This window comes from Strix aluco, chromosome 26, assembly GCF_031877795.1.
Source record: "Strix aluco isolate bStrAlu1 chromosome 26, bStrAlu1.hap1, whole genome shotgun sequence".
In the NCBI taxonomy this organism is placed as follows: domain Eukaryota; kingdom Metazoa; phylum Chordata; class Aves; order Strigiformes; family Strigidae; genus Strix; species Strix aluco.
The window spans coordinates 3,061,417-3,071,806 of NC_133956.1; the positions used below are offsets into that span (position 1 = coordinate 3,061,417).

A 10,390-nucleotide genomic window follows, 5' to 3' on the forward strand; every position below is an offset into this window, starting at 1 on the left:
GCAGCAGCAGGGGTCTGGCAGGCGCCGTCCGGGGTGGGAGAGGCTCGTCCGGGCAGCTGGAGAGTGGCCACGATCTCAGGACTGGGGCAGCTGCCCTGAGCTCAGCTATATTACTCTTTCTTACCTAATAAGTTAAAGTTGTATTTCTTCCAATCATGCTCCCTGGGACAGGCACAGGTAGTTTATTTAATCATTTATTCTTTTATTTTTCTTTTTTTTTTTACCATTAAGTTATCCTTCACTGTTGTTAGCACACTAACCAACCCCCAGAGTACCAAGCATGAGGGAGAACATTTTTCTGGGATCCTTTATAAACTTTTGCAGCCAGAACGGGCTGAGCTGCCACTAATCACATGAGCTGCCAGTGTCGTGATCCGCACACGTCTCCATCAGTGCCGGAGGCTGTTCCAGGGAAGCTTTGCCACCAGTCCCCTGGGTTGTCCCATCACTGAACCCAGCAGGGACTTGTGGGAATCAATTATGCAGCATCTTCTTCCAACTGGCAAATTTCTGCCCAAACCCAGAGACCTGTGCGATCACTCCACCACTAGCCCCTTCTCCTGAGATGTTTTATCTGCATAATTCATCGTATCCTCATTCCAGTCATTGGTTTAAACATGCCTTCATCCTTTGCTTTAGAAAAGGGAGCATGCTTCTGTGGTCTCGCCTCCAGACAACTAAATGTCCCCGGCTTTGGGGTAGAGCTTGTCCTGCTCTTGGCCCCTTACACTTCCTGGGACTTTAAGTTTGGTGTATGCTGTGTTCTCTTTTTTCCCCCATTCAAAATAAAATGTTTTCTTGTCCTAGCAGCAAAAGAGCCAGAGCTGTGCATGTGGCTTTGCAGGGCAGTGGGAGTTAGTGGAGAGGTCCCACCCCGACTTCAAGTCTGTTCTCCCTTTCATCCCATCTCCTGACCCTTCTTCCCATCCCATTAGGGCAGCAGGATCCTCCTGATGTGTTTGTTCAGCCCTTGAGATCCCAGCGTAGGTCTTGCAGGCCAGCGTTGGGGTGGGGGGTACCGAGATGCCTGGGAGACACCTCCTCAACCCTGCCTCGAGCAACCCCTCCTTCATCCTTCTTCCTGCCAGGACGAGAAGGAGCAGCTCATTCAGTCGAAGAGCTCCGTCGCCAGCCTGGTGGGACGGTCCAAAACCATCGTTCAGCTCCGGCCCAGGAACCCGGAGCACCTTGTGAAGAGCACAATCCCCATTAAGGCTGTTTGTGACTATCGGCAGATCGAGGTGAGGGCTGGAAGGGTCTTGGTGTAACTTCGAAAGGGGAGGCAGGGACGAGGCAGGGGAGCAATGCCCATGGTGGTTTAGGATGAACTTCACGGTGTCTGTCAGGGGAAAGCAGGAACGGAGTGGGAAGACAGAAGGAGGGAAATAGCGTGGCTGTTTTTCCTGGAGCAGATTTCCATGTCTCAGATTTATTCTGGGCAGGAGCTAAAGTCCTGTTCCCCAAGGAGGACGGGCTTCACCAGCCTCAGCCAAATAAGTACGTGGGTGGTAGCCAACTCCGTTTAACTTCCTTGTCCCTTCCTCTCCAGACATGAGTGTGCTGCACTGCTTGGCACTATACCAGGCTTTTGCTTGATTCAAATATATGCATATATATATATATACATATTTATGGAAGCTGGCTCGCCCCCAGGAGGGAAGCTGGCAGCGAGGGCAGCGTGTGCAGCCCTGCTGCTGGTTTCTGATGGGCCGGGTGGTGTCGGTGCCGCTGCAGATCACCATCTGCAGGAACGACGAGTGTGTCCTGGAGGACAATTCCCAGAGGACCAAGTGGAAGGTGATCAGCCCCACGGGGAACGAGGCCATGGTGCCTTCTGTCTGCTTCCTGATCCCCCCGCCCAACAAAGAAGCCATTGAGATGGCCAACAGGTAATTTGCTGGTTTCTGCAGCAGGGGAGTCCCAGAGGTGCAGTGGCAGGGAGGTGGGGGGGGTTGGTGGCACGGGAGGGGACGGATTGGAGTGGGAATGGGAGAGGAGCTGGGGTGGAGGAACAGGAGTGGGTGGCACAGCTGATTTGGGGCGAAGGAAGGAATCCTTCATGGTTATCCAGCTGCAGACTCCATCGCAGCAGTTGTTTGCAAAAGAGAAAACGATGATTTGGGAGGAGGGATCTCTCCAGGGCTCTCTGGCACTCAACAGCAGGAGCACCGCTCGCTGTGGGCTGCCGGGCTGGGATCGCCGGCTTGATGGGCTGCTGGCTACCAGCAATGGCTCGTGGGCTAACGGGGTCAGGGCTGAGCGTGCTGGGGAGACCCAGGGCCGACAGATCCACTCCTTCCCCTTGCAGGGTAGAACAGTTGTACCAGAAAGTGATGGCTCTCTGGCACCAGCTCCACATGAACACAAAGAGCCTCATCTCCTGGAACTATCTGCGGAAGGACATAGCCCTGGTGCAAAGCTTCAGCATGGAAAAGGTACAGTAGGAACTTTCCTGCCTGGCTCCAGGGTTGTGTTGGTCGCTGTCCGGGCTTCTTCATGTGGCTGAGGAGGAAGGGAAGAGCAGAGACTGCAGGGTTGGGGAGGTCAAGTCTTTGCACCGTGAACAGTGGGAAAACCTGACCTTGGGGCTTCTGTGCGAGATGTTGCAGTTTTTCCCAATAGAAAGAGAATCAGCAGTTTGCTGCTGAACTGTGATAAGCATAAGTGATTGTGAACTTAGTGTTTCATTAAGGAGTGAGCGAGGCTGGAGGGAGGCATGAGGCTGACAGGGAGGAGCTTGCCTTTTCTCCTCTAAAGAGGAAATACTCACTTGGCAAATGAAGGTCGTTAAGCTGAGGAGGGTGTCTTCAGGTGGTGTGTAGGAATTCCTTCTAGTGGTTAGATGTGCTGCGTTTCCACTTGCAGCTCAGATCCTTAGCACAAGGGGAGTGCCAGCAAGCCATGAAGAGCCTCCAGGCGCACTACGAGGACTTCCTGCAGGACAGCCGGGACTCGGAGCTCTTCTCCGTGTCGGACCGGCTGCGCCTGGAGGAGGAAGTGGAGTCTTCCAAGGAACACATCCGGCAGCTGCTGGAGTCCATGGAGAACGGTGAGCTTCAAAGGGCTGATGGATTAACCAGGAGCTGTGGGGACTCATAAACAAAGGATTTATGGGATGGCTTCATTTTTAGGTTTTTTTCTGAGCTAGCTACTTGATGGTGTGAGCAGCTGCTCTCCTTATTTCTCCATCCATTCAAGTGTTCAGCCTTTGTCCAGCGACGTTCCTGCAGAGAGGGCTTGGCTCTGCAGCTTCAGCTTAACTGCTGAGTCCTCTTGCCCTAATATTGTTGGAGATGGGTTTAGTCATTAGGAAGCTTTCTGAGCAAGGAGTTCTTCCTGCATTTAATCTTTAAGAAAATATATGTGGCGGTGACACGTGTGACCCAGCAGCACTGTGAGTCTCACTATGACCAAGGGCTCCGGCTTCGCCGTGCACCGTGCCCGGAGGCTGGACTCATTCTCAGCTGCGTTTGAATGAGATGGTTTGATTAACTTGTTTTCTGTCTGAACAGAGACCCCAGTGTCTTGGTGTCAGCACGATGCCGCACTCGGCTCTGGGGCTGCCAGCGGGTCCCACTTGGGGCAGATACCGGCTGAGGTTGTTTGAGCTGCTGTTTTGGTTTGTCTGTGACTTGCAGAAGACAAGGATGAGACCATTGCCAGGACGTATCTCTCCGAGCTCAAGAACATCCGTCTGCGCCTGGAGGAGTGTGAGCAGAGGCTAGTGGGCCGAATCCAGTCCCCGAGCGGCGCCCGAGCAGATGGCGACACTATCCAGGAAAACACCATCCGCATTGCAGAGCAGGAGGTCAGTCCCGCTGCTGTGAGATGTGGAGGGAGGCAGGTGGTGGCTGCTGGTCTTTAGCATGTGCCAAAAATACCTTTAGCTTCTCTGGGGTGAATGTGTGGGTGGGGGGTGCGTGACTGTGCAGAGTTTGAGGGGATCTTGCTGCACAGAAGGTAGCAAGAAACCTCTCCAGTGGGCTCTCTGCTTCTTTTCATACCATCTCTGCTTTTTCTCTGCCTGCTTCTGCTTGGGCTCTCACGTTCTTTCCCTCCTTCCTGTAGCGCATGCAGGAGGATCTGCAGCGGCTGCAGTCGGACCTGCGGTTTGTTTCTGAGAGATGCTACAGCTTCCTCGACAAGGCGCCCGCGGGGCCCAGCACACCCCACTTGCGTTCTGAACTTGACTTGGTGGTGAACAAGATGGACCAGATGCATGGGCTGTCTTCCATCTACCTGGACAAGTGAGTCGGGACGTGCCTCTGTTGCCAAATACCTCTCTGAATCTGCCCAGTTCTGCTAAAGACCTTTCTTCTGGCCCTCTAACACACCCTGTGCTGGGCTGTAACAGCCCCATCCCTCTGCGGCGTACGGTGCGAGCAGCCTTGCGACCAAGAGGATCTCTGCCAAATTTTGGATGTCATTGTGCTGCCTCTGTTTGATTTGCCAGGTTGAAGACGGTTGATATTATTATTCAGAACACCCAAGGAGCAGAATCTCTGGTCAAAGGGTACGAGGTTAAGCTGAGCCAAGAGGAGGCAGTGCCCGCCGACCTGGCAGCTATCCAGTCTCACAGAGTGGCCTTACAGGTTGGTGCTGTTCACTTCCCAAGGTGGGCCAGCAGAAACCAGAGCTTTGGCATTTGTCAAGCAGGCTCCTTCTCTTTCTCTGCTGAATTTGTGCTGAGTGCCATTTTTCTTGCCTTGATGTAGCTGCCGGGAGGATTTTTTGCTGTTTATGTGATCCCTTATTGCTTTGTAAAGGAAGAGGAGCTGCTGTGGCTTGTGCTCTCGCTTGTAGGGCACATGCTGGCACATGGGAGCATCTTGGCAGCTACGTGTCCTGTCGCTGCAGGACAGGGGCTGAATCAATCCGACTTGCTCCAGGCTGAGAATGTGGTCTCCTCCATTTTACACCTCCTATAATCAGCCAGTTCTTTGCAGGTTAAGGAAGGTGGGAAGATAAACCCCTTCTCAGGCTTGTCAGCTGCAGGCAAGAGGGCATCTCTGACTTAATGTGCCTTTTGCTTTCCGTGACGTTGAACCGGTGCCATCTCTTGCTGGTTTTGCAGCAGTGGCTCGGGGAGGTGAAGGACAAGAGCTCTGTCTTCTCCACGCTGGAGGAGGAGATGGCAAAGGCGAAGGCGGTGGGAGAGCAGCTCTACCGGCTGAGGCAAGAGCGCAGCATCGACCTCGAGCGCTATCAGGAGAAGGGAGGCCAGCTGTGGGATCGCTGGCAGCGAGTCTGCGCCCAGATCGAGACCCGGTGAGAAACCTCCTGCCTCTTCGCAGATTTACTTCCATGCTTCAGCTGAGAGCTTGGGTCAGGCTTTTATTAGCAGGGACGTTTTTCCAGATGGGATTCCCGCTGGTGACTGGGATATCCCTGTAGCCTACGGTGGCATTTCGCCCTCCTCTTACTTGTCTTGGTTCTTCTCTCAGCCACGCGGAGCTGGAGAGCATCCAGGAGGTGCTGGGTGATTACCGGCAGTGCCACAGTGCCCTAATCCAGTGGATCGAGGAGATCACGGTGCAGCAGGAGCTGATGAAGCCCGGGCAGGCGGAGGACAGCCGGGTGCTGTCGGAGCAGCTGAGCCAGCAGACGGTAAGGCCAGGACCTCGTGAGGTCTTGAGAGCGCGGTTGCTTCAGTGACTGTGTTGCCTCTTTTCTTTTACTAAAAGTCTTTTCGTCTGCGAGCTTAAAAATATGAAACGCAGTGGGGAAGGGGCTGCAGGCCTGAGCTGGGTGTCTGGGAAGTGGAGAAACTCTGCTTAGCTTGAGGTGGAGATGAGGCCTTGCATAAAAAATTGAAGAGGATAAAGGGGAGGGGTGGGGGCCGAAATTCAGCTCGCCACCCACAGCAACTGTCCTGACAACATTTTTGCTTTGCATTTTGTTGAAGGCTTTGGCTGCAGAAATCGAGAAAAATCAAGCCAAACTGGACCAATGTCAGAAATTCTCCCAGCAATACTCAGCTGCTGTCAAGGTACGGCTCCCCTCCTGCACCTAGATATGGCCGGGCGGGCAGAGCCAGCCCCAGCACAGTTTGCATCCCGCATGCTCCATGTTTTTCCACCCCTGGTTGCGGTTGCAGGACTACGAGTTGCAGCTCATGACGTACAGGGCGTTTGTGGAGTCGCAGCAGAAGTCTCCCATGAAGCGCCGGCGCATGCTCTCGTCCTCGGACGCCATCACGCAGGAGGTAGGAGCGCGGCCCCCCACCCCCCCTGTGCAGGGGGTTCTTCAATGCCTCTGGGAAATGAGCTCCTTCCTGCTGAACTCTCTTGTATAAATAAAATTTCCATCCTCACTGTTTTTTCCAATAGCCAGAGGGGATGGCTTAGTGCTCTAAGCACCAGGTATGAAATATCTCGACTCCTGGGAACCCCTGGGTCAGATCCAGTGGGGTTGGCTCAGCCCTTCAGCCTTGTGTGGTAAATAACCAGAGTGCCACGCAGCGTTACTGTGTGTGGGTCTTTGGGAGGAGACCTTTAGGGACCCGAGGAGGGTCCTGTTTGCTCCGTGTGGATACAAAAGATCCTGGTAGCCCTCTCGTAAGAGTTGAGCACCCGCCCCAGTGTCCCCTTCGCTCCGGTGCTGTGCAGCATGTCGTGTGTGGCCACGACCCTCCCCATCAGACTTGCTGTGTTTCATTGATGCCAGACGGGGTCTGCAAGGTGCCTGGGGGGGCTTCCCAAGCAAGAGACGGTGCATCCGTGTCATCTGCTGTAAAGTACCTCGCTCCGGATCCACAGATCGTGACTGATGTGCCCGTTTCTCCCTCTCTCCCTTCGCAGTTCATGGATTTGCGGACTCGCTATACAGCTCTGGTGACATTAACCACGCAGCACGTCAAGTACATCAGCGATGCTCTCCGGCGGCTGGAGGAGGAGGAGGTAAGGGGGTTGGACGGAGCTGAACTCTGTTCAAAATGTGCAGGCTCATTTCTTAGCACACCCTGGGATGCTGCTCCGTGTCGAGGTTACATCTCGGGTGCTGCTCCTGAGAGCCTCTGCCCCACTTTGGAAATCTGAGACCCCTTTGACATGGTTATCTTCCTCCCTCCTTTGTTTGTAGAAAGTAGTGGAGGAGGAGAAGCAGGAGCATGTGGACAAGGTGAAGGAACTCCTGGGCTGGGCCCTGGGCTTGAAGCAGAGTGTGCAAGGCAGGACAGCTGCTGCTGGGAGCAGAGAGCTGGGTGACATCGAGAAATCCATCTCGGAGCAGCAGGTAAGTCAGGGACAACTGTCAGAAAGTTTGTTACTTCTGCTCTTTTTCCACATCTGAATTAAGCCTCTTTCTTTTTCATCAACAGGCCCTGAATGAGGAGCTGGCTGCGAAGAAGGAGCAGGTCTCTGAGGCCATCAAAACTTCACAAATCTTCCTGGCAAAACACAGCCACAAGTGAGTGTGGCCCGAGGAGGGGACGGGCAGTGAGGGGAGATGAGATACCTCAGAGCTGGTGGGCTGGTATTCCTGGGTTCCAGTGCCCAACTCCCATTAAAACCAGCGATGAGCTTCACGTGACAGTTGTCAACTTTCTTATCTGCAACAAGAGCTATGAAATATGCAACCCATTTATGCTGTTGGGGCAATATTAATCCCCATTATTAGTGATCCAGCCCTGTATATTTGGGGATTTGATCGTTACAATGCAGGCCGGCCTTTGCTGAGCACAATTACCTTGCTGGTTTTAGCTGAGTGGGAGGAGAGGACTCATGGTGGGTTTGGCTTTTTCCTTCACCAGCCAAACATGTTAATTCTGCAGAGCTGGGAGCTGGTCTGTGCAGTTTCCCTGAGAAATTTCCCCTTCCCCTTGCAGACTTTCCCACCCGGAGAAGGAACAGATTTCTGCTCAGATCGGTGCCCTCAAGGAGACCTACCAGGCGCTCTGCAGCGACTCCATGGAGCAGCTCCAGCAGCTCCAGAGCCAGCTGGCCCAGGAGACAGAGCACAAGGTACTGGTCCCTGCTCGGTCCCACGGCTGTGGGGACACAGGGCACTCCTCAAAGTGTGGAAAAGGTTTTGCCTGGTTGTGTGTCTCATGGCTACCAGCCACTCGCAGCCCGTCGACTTTCTTACTTGCACATGGTTGCCCTCCCTTCTCTTCTGTCCATGCGTGACCCGAAACATCCAGGCTGGGGTGGTCCCTGGAGGTCAAGCAGGAGCCATTTCCCTGCCGGCCAGTGGGAGAATTGTTCTTTGCAGTGGTTTTCATCAGAGCTCTGCCCTGTGCACAAGGGTTGGCTTGCTCACGCTTGGTGGGCAAGGATGTAGGTGCACCTCTGTCCTGGAAACGGTCCCCTTAGCAAATCTGTGTCCTCTGAGCCGTGCCCTCGCAGTGCTTTAACCACAGACAGCTCCATCTCACAGCTGCCTGCGCTCAGGAGGCGCAAGGAGGTGGGTTTCTGCAGAAGGGCATTTGCCGGTGCGCTCTCAGATCTCAGGCTCTGGAGCGAGGTTGGTCTCAGCTGTGGCTGGATGAAGTTGCTCTCCCCAGTGGAAGGCGACTGCATCGTCCGGGCCCTCGGCTGACCTGGGAGACCTTCGCCACCCGTAGCTGGACCCATTCACATCCCCCAGCGCTCCTGTCAGTCCCCGTCCTTGTTTTGCTGGGTAGGGAGGGCTGAAAGCGCGTCCTTATTGCCTGTTACCAGCTGTCTTCGGTCGTTCACAGATATACGTGTACGTGTTATATAAGTGTATATACATGTGTCGATGGATATATTTGTGTGTTTGCTTGCTGGCTCCCTGTACTCTGAAGCAACAGCCCGCTCAGATCTGGACGTGTGACGCAGGGTTTGGCTGTCGGGTCTGTGAGTGAAGCCCTGTTCGAGCCGCTCACGGGAAGAGGGCGTCGGGGCTGCTTGTTTGAAATCTGCCTGTCCAGCTTTCACCTAAACATAGTGTTTCTCTCCAAATTGGACTTTATAGCACACTTCAGGTGTCTGAGTGCAGTAAACACTTCCGATTGCAAGCCCTTTAGCCCTTGTGCTGGCAGCAGAAAGCTTACGGTGATTAAACCGACTCGTTAGTCACCACTAAGCCATCACAGCTTTGATGCTCCTGCTGCTGCTGCCAGGAGAGCAGCTGAGAGCAGCCTGCCTGTGGAAAGGATGTTTCTCTTTTCCCTTTTCCTCCCTCCTGGGCAGGAAAATGGCTTTATAGCAAAAGCCTTCTCCAGGGCTTGCCAGGCTGGTTTTTTTTAGAGCATGAGTGTGCTTTGGGGCTCAGGCTAGAACAGTTTTCACTCACTCTCTCGACGAAGCCCAGGAAACAAAACGAGAGGTGGCAGTGGGGCTTCACCGTAGATCCCCGTCTGCGAGATGATCCCTGCGGCTCTGGTGCGGTGCAGTTGCTTCACTGTAGAGGGAGTATGAGGAACTCTTTAACATTTGCTTGCTGGAAACATCCAACTGTCAGAGAGAAGTTATAAAAGACAAAAATGCAAAGCAGAACGCGCTAAATTGAGCATGATGTGTCCCTGTACAGTTTGTGTTTCATGTCAACTGTTTTTAAGATTAACTGACATCCTTGCTTACAAGTTTAACTAACCCTCCGGGATTTAAACAAACAAAACACACAAAGTGAAAGAGGACGACCTGTGTGTGGGGTTCTTTTTGCAAACAAAACAGTCGCATGCTGGACGCTAACACCAAGCTTTACACTGTGTGTGATACGGCTGAACTGCTCCATAAGGCTCTGTCTTTAACTGCTCAAGGCACACCCTGCAACTCGGGTAAGTAAAAGCCTTTTACCCCCCTCCCTCCCATCTCCTTTTTTATCTTTCTCTTTTTTCCCCCACCTTCTCTTCTCTGTCTTTCCATGGCTTGTTCATCTCTGAATGTGCATGTCAGAGTCTGGTGACGATGGTGGCAAGCTTAGGTTTTCCCAGCAGGTTCACCCTGTCTCCAGGCAGAAGGCAGTGGGGGGATCTGAAACCAGCGTGGTGCAGGCTGCATCCTCCGTGTGCCGTAACCGAGCTGTGGGCAGCTGCAAAGACCCCCCAGCCGCCTCTGCTGTTAGAGTCACCAATGAAAAAAAATCTGGGAGTCTTGGGGATGCAAAAGGAAATCATTCCACACTCCAGATTCCTTCCTCCCTGTCCCCACAAAAATCTTTCGGTGCTTGCACCAACCTTATACCAAATGGGACTGGGAGAAACCCAAACGTCCCAACAGTTGTTACTCTCTATTATCCTAATTATGACTCTCCCTGTGGGGATACCAGCAAGAAGAGAAAAGCCCCTCCAGAAGTACCAAAGCAAATGGTCTGTTCCCAGTCTCTCACTGTTTCCATGCTGGGACCTCCAACTTCTTCTATGCCTCCCCTTGCCCTGAGCATGGCTATTTCGAGGTGCCGGAGCCGGGCAGAGCGGGTGCCGGTG

General features: G+C 53.5%; 1 protein-coding gene across 19 annotated transcripts in view; it reads left to right on the plus strand.

Annotated features, from left to right (window-relative positions):
• MACF1 (microtubule actin crosslinking factor 1) overlaps nt 1–10,390 on the plus strand; it is a 145,701-nt gene that overhangs the window by 55,679 nt on the left and 79,632 nt on the right. For 12 of the 19 annotated variants that reach the window (XM_074807249.1, XM_074807257.1, XM_074807252.1 and 9 more), the window contains exons 21-35: nt 1,089–1,241; nt 1,654–1,889; nt 2,309–2,435; nt 2,866–3,049; nt 3,639–3,808; nt 4,069–4,247; nt 4,454–4,592; nt 5,075–5,268; nt 5,445–5,607; nt 5,906–5,989; nt 6,098–6,205; nt 6,801–6,899; nt 7,081–7,233; nt 7,319–7,407; nt 7,826–7,961. In XM_074807249.1, the coding sequence (XP_074663350.1) occupies nt 1,089–1,241; nt 1,654–1,889; nt 2,309–2,435; nt 2,866–3,049; nt 3,639–3,808; nt 4,069–4,247; nt 4,454–4,592; nt 5,075–5,268; nt 5,445–5,607; nt 5,906–5,989; nt 6,098–6,205; nt 6,801–6,899; nt 7,081–7,233; nt 7,319–7,407; nt 7,826–7,961 (2,214 nt within the window). The remainder of the gene's footprint in view (nt 1–1,088; nt 1,242–1,653; nt 1,890–2,308; nt 2,436–2,865; nt 3,050–3,638; nt 3,809–4,068; nt 4,248–4,453; nt 4,593–5,074; nt 5,269–5,444; nt 5,608–5,905; nt 5,990–6,097; nt 6,206–6,800; nt 6,900–7,080; nt 7,234–7,318; nt 7,408–7,825; nt 7,962–10,390) is intronic. The other 7 variants (XM_074807255.1, XM_074807264.1, XM_074807265.1 and 4 more) reach the window with 1 other exon arrangement.